The sequence below is a fragment of the Rhinopithecus bieti genome, unplaced genomic scaffold, assembly GCF_001698545.2.
Source record: "Rhinopithecus bieti isolate Rb0 unplaced genomic scaffold, ASM169854v2 scaffold_15749, whole genome shotgun sequence".
Lineage (NCBI taxonomy): Eukaryota > Metazoa > Chordata > Mammalia > Primates > Cercopithecidae > Rhinopithecus > Rhinopithecus bieti.
Window position 1 is genome coordinate 17175 of NW_016808209.1, and position 10689 is coordinate 27863.

Genomic DNA, 10689 nt, shown 5'->3' on the forward strand with positions numbered 1-10689 from the left:
CGTGGGCGTGGGACCCTCCCGGCCAGGTGTGGATATTCTCCTGGTGTGCCTGAATGCTTACAGCGCAGAAATGGCGTGGGAGTTACTCGATTTTTCAGGTGTTGTGTGTCTCAGTTCCCCTGGCTAGGAAAACGGATCCCCTTCCCCCTTGCGCTTCCAGGTGAGGCGATGCCTCGCCCTGCTTCAGCTCTCGCTGGTCAGGCTGCAGCAGCTGACCAGCACCGATTGTCCGGCACTCCCTAGTGAGATGACCCCAGTACCTCAGTTGAAAATGCAGAAATCACCGGTCTTCTGTGTCGCTCGCGCTGGGAGTTGGAGACTGGAGCTGTTCCTATTCGGCCATCTTGCTCCGCCCCGAGCTTACACTTTTAAATAAATATCCCAAATGCAGTGTTTTATGTTGTGTTCCTGGTTAGGTAGAGAAGTATTATGTCTGACAGGCAGCTGAACTTGCAGTAAGTATGAAAGCCTCTTTTCAAAACTGAAAAGCCTAATAGAAACATATAGAAGACAAAGAAGGCTGCCTATCTAGAGTGGGTTTAGGTTATAAATATCCAGAGGCAGAATCAAGATTTTCCTCAGAAATTTTTTTAATTGCTGTAATATATAAATGAATGGGTAATCAAGGGTGTAATGTTGTATGCTGGAAGCACAATTGCAAGAAAGTTAACCTGGGAAAAATTTAAGCAGATGCTACCACGTGTTTATTTTAGCAATAAAGAAAACACCCTGCAATAAAGAACAAACAGAAGGTTCTATATAGAGAATAGTAAAGAAAGACGATTGAGCTAAATTTTTCCCCAAACAATGGGTCAATGGAATCTCTCTTGCTTTAAACGAGTAAATCATACTAACAAACAAACATTTTTATAGTAAATTATGTCTGTCAGGCACTCTTCGATGTGCCTGACATGTCTAATATATGGTTCAAATATTTCCCCCAATATATTATTTGCCTTTTGATTGAGCTTTGTACTTACATTAACAAGTTTGCCTATAATTATATAATGATCCTCTGGAGTCAGTACTGACATTTGGTCTCCCCCAGTTTGTTTTCTTTGGCCAAGGAAACTAAGACTCTGAGAGGTTAGTTTGCCCAATAGATTACATACTTGTACAGCTGTAAGTGGTGGAGCTGCAATTTGATTCAGAAAAACTGGCATCAAAGACCGTGTTTCTTTTTTTTTTTTTTTGTTTTTGAGGTGGAGTCTCGCTCTGTTGCCCAGGCTGGAGTGCAGTGGCGCAATCTTGGCTCACTGCAAGCTCCGCCTCCCGGGTTCCCACCATTCTCCTGCCTCAGCCTCCCAGGTAGCTGGGACTACAGGTGCCCACCACCACACCCGGCTAATTTTTTGTATTTTTAGTAAAGATGGGGTTTCACCATGTTAGCCAGGATGGTCTCGATCTCCTGACCTCGTGATCCGCCCGCCTCGGCCTCTCAAAGTGCTGGGATTACAGGCATGAGCCACTGTGCCCGGCCCAAAGACCATGTTTCTAAACGTTAGCCCTTATTCTCTAGTTATAGAGTTCATTTTCTTACCACCATGTAAAACACTTAGTATTTGTGTAGGCACATAGTAGGCTCTCAATTTGTATCTTATTGTTATTTATTTGTTGTTTGTTTTGAAGAGACTACACTTACCCCCAAGTCTGAAGAATTAAATTTATAAGCAATATTCCAGCCCAATATTCCATAACTTTTTCTTTCATTGATCACAGCATTGAAAAAACATAGGCTAAATAAAAGTTTTTTCCACCATTGTCCACAGTCAGGATTTTCAAATATCTCTTCTGTTACCTCTCCACTCCCAGTACATCCAAATGTCTGAAGTAAATTACTTTTCAATCCCTGGGGAGATTCCACGGCAATCTTGAAAACAGATGTGAGTAAAATGGCATGTGAGGACAGATGCAGGCACTGGTCTATAGGGCACTTGTCTTTCTACAACACTGGTAAAAGAACTGGGCAAGAATGTAACTATTTTCAAGACTCACTGGCAAATCCAAAATCTCATGTTATTCTTTTGCCATGTAAAAACGTCTCTAAAAGGATTGTCCCAGATTTTCTATTGCTCCAATTCGTATTTTGAAATGGGAAGTATAATGTTGTGATTAAAAGCACTCTTATTTGTTCAGAGCATAGGGCTTAGGATTTTAGGAACTTGGACAATGAAGAGTTATGGGAGCCTAAACTTATGTGTCAATGGCAGTTATGAGGCTGTAACAGGACACAGGCTGCATGGCCTGTGCAAGGCAGCAGATATAGGGGGTCCCAAATCATGGGAAACAACACGAATTGAATCAACAGCAGCATCAGCACTAACTGAACCATCAGGAGAACAATTAACTGGGTATGTTACTAAATTTCTTTGGTTGCATTGAAAGTCCATTTGGTTGACTTCTTAACTAGAATAATGGAAATGATGAGAGACTGAGGGTGAGGTGGGGAGGGAATCAATTGGAGGGCTTTTTTGAGAGTGTGGCTGTTAAGTCTGAAATTGTGAAGGGTCTGAAATGTTACCCTCCTTGCACAGTTTATATATAAACACACACACACATAAGTTGTATGGATATCTATATATGACATATAAATGTATGCATATATGTATATATGGCATAGAGCTGGTGTGTGTGTGTGCATGTGTGTGTGTGTGAACATGAGATTTCTGGATCAGGGATCAGATTCCCATGTCCTGTGTGTGCATAGTGGGATTTGTACCATAAGAGGGGGACTCAAATTATGAGACTTGGAGCTTACAGAATGACTGGCAAAGCAGCTTTTCTTCTTCTCAGAGATAGAGAAAGAGAGACAGACTTTTGCTTTGGAATGTAAACAAATCTTCTCCGGGAAAGAGGAGGTCTCTAGGTTTTTATAACCCCTGGAGTGTAAGCAAATGGCTCTGTTTTATCACCCTGAGAAGGTAAGTGGCTCCAGGAGGCAGAAGACAAGCTTCTCTGACTCTGTCACCCTTAGAATGAGAGCAAATGGCTCTGTGCACAGTAGAGGAGATATTCTCTATTTTCCAAGGCATGTCTGCCTTTCAAACATCCTTTAATTCAGGTTGCCAGCAATTGTTGCTTAGAAAGCCCTAATTGTGCAGAAATGAGAAAATATTTATAGAGCACTGTTTCCCGACTGCTATGATTGATTCTTTAAAGAACTCATTCTCATATATCTAAAAGTAGGTGTCTGTCCACTCCCTTAAGGAACTATATCTGAAGGGGAAAGTGAGTGGAAGGAGGGCAGAGAGAGAGAGAGAGAGAGCAGAGAGAGAAAGAGAGAGAGAGAACGAGAGTTGGTTTTGATTTTTAGTGACAGCATACTGTTTTATCACACAAATCCATCATAATTTATTTGGCCTTTTCCTAGAAGAGGGCCATGATCAAATTGTATGAAATTTATAAGCACTATCTATATACTGTGAAATTACCTTCCTTTCTGGATTAATATCTCCCTGATATTACCTTGTCAGCATTATGTGAGAGTAGTTATTTCATCATATCCTTAATAACACTAACTATATCATAGTTATAATCTTAGCCAATTTAATGCCATTTTGATTTGTATTTTCTGATAGCTAGAGGTTGAATGTTTATTTTTAAAATACGTTTATTGACCTTTTGTGTCCTTTGCCCATTTTGTATGGAATGTTAATGTTTTTCTGACTTATTTGTAGGTGCTCTTTTAATATATCAAGAAAATTATCATCTCTGTCTGTATAAATAATGGCATATGAAAAACTCCCATAAAGTTTTATGTATGCACTAATTATAGCCACATTTGAAATGCTGATGGAGACTTAAAGTGGAGGTGGAGCGATGGACTACTTAGGATGAAATATTCCCTGAAGCGCTATCTCTGTTCCTCTCTGACACCCTTCATTCCCCTACCTCCACCCCCCAAGCCCCCTCTCCTGACCAAAGATACCAGGCTGTCTGAGAGCATGGTCTGCTGGTCTCTGGGAGATAAGTGGAATCTTTCGAGTCTCAGACTAAGAGCTGTGGGTTTCTCTAGTCCCTGTTCTGTCTGCCCCAGGAGCTGGGTTGTTGGGAAGTGGTTCAGTACTGTCAGTTTGGGTAGGTACATACAGGAGATGGGCAGAGCTGGGAAGCAGTGTGGCAGGAAGTTTCTTAGGCTGGATTGGGGCTCTATCTAGAAAGTGCCTCATCCACCGGACTTTCTCCATGCCCACCCACTTCTGTGAAAGCTGGTAGTGTGCACGTGCTCGGGAGTCTGGGTATCCCCTTCTGCCTATGCCATCGGTCAGTTTTCTCTGCTATTAGGACTCCGCCTGTTGGTCAACTGGACCCTGGTCTAACAGAATGGACTTTCTTACTATTTATTCAACCTCAATAGTGGATATGAGAAGTCCCAGATAACCTTTAATAAGGACTTTCTAGTAAACAGTTTTAGCCTGCTTTCTGTCAGACCCTTTCTAGAGAATTAATGATAAAATGGTTAAGGACGGCAGAAATAAGAAATGCTAGAGAAGTGAAGGGCAGGAAGGCAACACAAATTGTACATTTTGCTTTATAGTAATTGGAGGTCTAACATCCTTGTTTGAGAAAATAACATATAAATTGTGAATTCCTTGCAAGTAGGAATCTACTTTAGTGTTCTTCCTGATCCCCAGTATGGGGCTGAGCATAAAGCAGAAATTTAGCATTTCAGAATTTATCATAATTAGCTCTCTCTTTTAAACTCAGAGTTCTGAATGTAAGATAACTTACATTCAAACAGGGCTCCTCAGTCAATATTAAATCTGTTATACTTTGTTCTTACCTTTAAACCCTTTTTAAGAATAGGAATTGGAAAAGAACTGTATGATTTTGAGCTTAACCATAGCCGAAACTCAGGGTCTATTGTCATGTCTGGACTATTAAAGCTGCAAAATAAAAAATTTATAAATATTTTAATGTGAAAACTGTAAACCAACATGTTTTTAGAATCATAGCATTTCATTGTTTGAAGTGGCCTTACGAATCATTTTAATACCGAAGCTCTTACTGTATTACCAAAAGAGCTTCCATGTTGCGCAAGAATTTGCACATGACTCATCAGTTAACATTTTAAAAGAGTAGCTTTCTTTCCCCTTAAGTACAAAAAGTGATCATATACTCATTGCCAAAAATCTGGAAACAATTACAAATTAAGAACACAATGAAGAGTTCCACTGATCTAATTTGGGACAACTGAATGTCAAAATAAATGATGATGGTAACCAATTATAATCCTTGAATAAAATAGAAATCCATGAGGCCATACTGATATAAATAAACAAACAAAGGGAAGAGAAAGAAAAGCTCTTCCTGTATAGGATAACATCATTAAATAAATTTAGAAGAAGTTGTGGAGTTAGTAAGCTACCTTTTGGTAAACAATATAGTAGTAATTCAGTCAAAAATTATCAATGAACTTTAGAAACCAGTAGGTGAAAGTTTAATGTACGTACATGGTCTGAAAGTTCCCACAAGTGGCAGAAACCACTTTAATCAAGTGACCAAAGTTAATATCACCAGTAATGAGACAGATTGATATAACAGGCCTCTTGATATGATGTACCAAGAATGGTGTAACATTACTTCTGTGATACTACTACAATACTGCATAGCCTTAATCTAACCATAAGAAAATATCAGCTAAATCCCAACTGAGGGACACTTTACAAAATACAGTCAGCTCTCTATATCCATGGGTTCCACATCCATGGATTCAACCAGACTCACATAGAAAATATTCAGGAAAAAAAATTTCAGAAAATGTTAAGGTATTGCTGACCTGTACCATGTAGTTAGGCCTACAATGTCTGCATCTGTACTGAACCTATACAGACTTTTTTCCCTTGTCATTATTTCCTAAACAATACAGATTAATAATTATTTACACAGCATTTACTATGTATTAGGTATAAGTAATCTAGACATGATTTAAATTATACAGCAGGATGTATGTAGATTATAGGCAAATACTACATCATTTGATATAAGGGACTTGAATATCCAAGAATTCAAGTATCCACAGGGGGTCCTGAAACCAATTCCCTGTGGATAGTCAGAGAGCACTGTAACTAGCTTGTACTTGTACTTTTCAAAAACATCAGTTATGGAAGACAAAGGCAGACTGAGGAACTATTATAGATTAAAGGGGATTTAGGGTATGGTGGCACGCATCCATAGTTCCAGCTACCTGGGTGGTTAGGGCAAAGGGATCACTTGAGCCCAGGAATTCAAGTTCAGCTAGGGCAGCATAGCGAGACCTCACCTCTAAATAAAAAGACAAACAAACAAATAAAATACTTACTAGGAGACTTAAGAGACATGAAAACTTAATACAATGAGAAATCATGAATTGAAATTTTGACCAAAACTTATATTCTATTTTGCAATAAAAGATAGTATTGGGACAATAAACTAAACATGAGTATATAATGAACAATGCACACTGAACTATTTAGGGGTCAAGTGGCAACATGTCTGCAATTTACTTCCAAATGATTCAGAAAAACATTACATATATATATGACAGAAATGATAGGGTAAATTTTAAGAATTTGGAAATAGAGATGAAGGGTATAAGGGAGTTTTTGTATTGTTCTTGCAACTTCCCTGCTAGTGTGAAATTATTTTTAAAAAATTTGCAAAGCAAACCAAATCATTACAAGGAAAAAAAAAACACACACACACAACACAAAATGAAACAGAAAACAAACATGGCCTGTAATCTCACTAAATGAGTTTAGGTACACTTTTCTCTTTGTTTTTCCTCCTCCTGCCTCTCTCTGTCTCTCATTTAAAAAATAGTAATAGTGCATATTTTGTTTGTAGCTTTTTATTTTTTTTCCTAGCAATATGTTGTCAACATATTTCTCTAACTCTGAAATTTAAGAAATATTTTTTTCTTCACATTTTTCCTCTCCTACTGTGGGCTGGTAGAGTGATCATCTTAAATATCTAAAGGCTTGATTTAATAAAGAAGTATGAATTTCTTTTTCTTTTTTTTTTTTTTTTTGAGATGGAGTCTCACTCTGTGGCCCAGGCTGGAGTGCAGTGGTGTGATCTTAGCTCACTGCAACCTCCGCCCCCTGGACTCAAGCGATTCTCCTGCCTCAGCCTCCCGAGTAGCTGGGACTACAGGCTTGTGCCACTACAGCCGGCTAATTTTTGTATTTTTAGTAGAGATGGGGTTTCACCATGTTGGCCAGGCTGGTTTCAGACTCTTGACTTCAGGTAATCTGCCTACCTCGGCCTCCCAAAGTGCTGGGATTACAGGCATGAGCCATCTCGCCTGGCCCAGAAGTGTGAATTTCTTTTAATAATACTCTGATTATGTTGAATATGTTTAACGTATCATTAATTATTCTTATTAAGACGGAAATTCTGTTCTGAGGAACGTTTCTCTAATTTCTTTTTTTTTTTCGCACAGTGCTACCTGCCATACTATTGTACTATTGTCTCTTTGCACCTTAGTATCCTCTGGAAAGCTGCTGCAGTGTTTGCCTGGTCCATGCTGTGTCCCTGTGCCTAGCACAATACTTGACAAATAGCAGATGCCCTATCAATCGTTTTTGGATGAATAATGAATGAAAGACATGGTAGAAAGTAATTTCAAAGTTTGTATCTATTAAAGTCATGTAACTAAGCAATCTTTGCCTTCTGATTCTCTTAAGTCATGAAATAAATGTGAAAAAGAGAAATTGTGTAATAGTATTTATTTATTTATCCATCTATTTATTGTTGTAGAGATGGAGTTCGCTATGTTGCCCAGGCTGGTCTTGAACCCCTGGCCCCAAACAATGATCTTGCCTTGGCTTCCCAAAGCATTGGAACTATAGGCATGAGCCACCGCGCCCTACTGATACAGTTTTGAAACTGCTAAAAGAATAACAATCTGGGAACTCATGAATGATATTAGGAAAGTTTTTAGAAATTTAAGTCATGCAGTTGCATGTTGGTTTTATAGTTTCCTTGTGCATACTCAAAGCATAAAAATAAAAATAACAATAGGATATTGGCCATGCAAAAAAAGGGGAAAGAAAACCAAGGCTGGAGAAAAACTATAGAATGTAATTGGTTGGAACATTATTGATTCAAAACATTGCTAATTCTTCACTCAAAGTTATAGCAATTAACTTTCAAATACTTCCACTGCAAACAAGAAGGCTGAACGTATAAAAATTTCTGTATGAGTGGCTAAGTGCTATGGGAGGTACAGCCTAGAAAAGTATTTTGAGCTAGAGAAAGTCAGAATAGATACTAAGTAAAGGCCATAAAAATGAATCGTCACCGAAAGGATAGATATGAGGTATTATGCTCTGCTATTTGGAACATCACATAGAATATTAAAAACTATGTATCCATCAGTATATATAATGTGTGTGTATGCTTGTATATCTATTGAGAGTAAGAATTTGAGGAAAGAAACTGATATACAAGACCGAGAACAAAAACTAAAGAGGCCTTAAAAAAATATAAAAACTGATGTATTCTTAGTGTAGTTTTCAAGTTCCTGGAGAAAAGAAAACCAATAGCTTAAGTTTCATCTGAGTGGCTCAACACATTTTGTTATTGTTTACACACAGTATACATTGCCATTTCCAGTTTTACTTTATAGTTTTGGTAATCAATCTGATCCCTTACAAATAAATGTAAAACTCTTACGATTCTACAATTGTGCAAAGCCTTGGCATAAATGAGGCTGCAAGATGGCAGTTCTGGAGGAAGACCCATTGTTGTGTTTTCGTTAGTGCCTTTAAAATGAGGTCTTCAGCTTTCGCTGCCTGGTCACGGCCCAGAGAAATTATGGTCACATGATGTGTTGTTCCTTTTAACTCTTGTGCAAATCTCAGGAGGATGTTGGTAAGGTCGATCCCTGTATAATGACCTGGAGAGGTATATACAAATGTAAGCTCATTTAATTCCCTCTTAAAAATCACAATCCAGCATTTATTGAGTAGTGATGGGAAAAGGTATAGCCATAGCGGAAAGACTACAGGTTTTGAAATTAGAGCCCAGAGTTTAAATTTTGGCCCTGCCACTTACTAGCCTAACACACGAGGATGATAATAATATCTAACGACAGCAGCACCTGCTGGTTGTCTTCTCTGGCATTTACCTGTCCTTTCCTCCTCGGTAGCTGTACCCCAGTGTTGTTCGAGATGGCCGTGTGCCCAGCTAAAATACTACATTTTTAACTTCTGTGGGCATCTAGCTTTTGTGATAGATTTTGGCAGGAAATTTTGTTAGCAAAAGTGTTGTGTAATACTCAGTAGCAAAGACATGGAATCAACCCAAATGCCCATCAATGATAGACTGGATAAAGAAAATATGGTGCATACATACCATTGAACACTATGCAGTCATAGAAAGGAACAAGATAATTTCCTTTGCAGAGACATGGATGGAAATGGAAGCCATTATCTCAGCAAACTAACACAGGAACAGAAAACCAAACACTACGTGTTCTCACCCATAAGTGGGAACTGAGCAATGAGAACACATGGACAAATGTGGGGGAAACAACACATACTGGGGCCTGTTGGAGGTTGTAGGGAGGGAGAGCATCAGGATAAATGCTAAGGTATGTGGGGCTTAATACCTAGGTGATGGGTTGATAGGTGCAGTGAATCACCATGACACACGTTTACCTACGTAACAAACCTGCACGTCCTGCACATGTATCCTGGAACTTAAAATGAAACAAAATTAAATTAAAATAAAAGTGTTGTGTAATACTTTGGATATCTCCTTAAAGGGAGGATATGTGCCTTTCTTCCTTGCTTCCATTCTGTTGTTTGGAACATGAATATCAGGTGTCTAGAGCCCTAGCCACCATCATGGGCTAAGTCTTCAAGAAACGGATAGTACCTACTATGAGTGTGTCAGGCATCTAGCCAAGTGCTTTACATGGAAACGTTCCAGGTGAGAACCTGGAATGGTGGAGGCACTCCAGACAAGGTTTTATGTAATAAAATCAAAGTTTGAAATGATGAATTCTAAAGACACATTTGATATTTGGAACAGAAGATAAATGAAGAAAATATTTTGCTAGTTTATTTCTCATAGTTTATTTTGTAACATATATTTTTGCACATGTCAATATTTATTAAACACATGCATAGACATAAGGGCGATTCCAACCTCCAGAGCAACAGTATGTGTTTGCAAGGTATTTTCTTTTTCTTTTTTTGCAATATATCATTTAAATGTTTCATTAGATTTATATATAAGGAGGTAATTAAATGTAATATTTGAGATGCTGATCAATAGTTGCTTCTTTTTTCAATTTGTAATGTTTTATTTATTTCTTTTCTTTTTTTTTATTATACTTTATGTTCTAGGGTACATGTGAACAATATGCAGGTTTGTTACATATGTATACATGTGCCATGTTGGTGTGCTGCACCCATCAACTCATCATTTACATTAGGTATATCTCCTAATGCTATCCCTCCCCCCTCCCCCCACCCCACCCCAGTGTGTGATGTTCCCCTTCCCGTGTCCAAGTGATCTCAATGTTCAATTCCCACCTATGAGTGAGAACATGTGGTGTTTGGTTTTCTGTTCTTGTGATAGTTTGCTGAGAATGATGGTTTCCAGCTGCATCCATGTCCCTACAAAGGACGCAAACTCATCCTTTTTAATGGTTGCATAGTATTCCATGGTGTATATGTGCCACATTTTCTTAATCCA

At 38.4% G+C, this 10689-nt stretch overlaps 1 protein-coding gene across 1 annotated transcript in view; it reads right to left on the bottom strand.

Annotated features, from left to right (window-relative positions):
• LOC108537985 (dynein heavy chain 6, axonemal-like) overlaps positions 1-10689 on the bottom strand; it is a gene marked incomplete at its 3' end in the record, with an annotated part of 46015 nt that overhangs the window by 16671 nt on the left and 18655 nt on the right. The window contains exons 4-6 of the mRNA XM_017885778.1: positions 8659-8881; positions 4784-4886; positions 1643-1870 (exon numbers count right to left, since the gene is read on the bottom strand). Coding sequence (XP_017741267.1) covers positions 1643-1870; positions 4784-4886; positions 8659-8881 — 554 coding nt within the window. The remainder of the gene's footprint in view (positions 1-1642; positions 1871-4783; positions 4887-8658; positions 8882-10689) is intronic.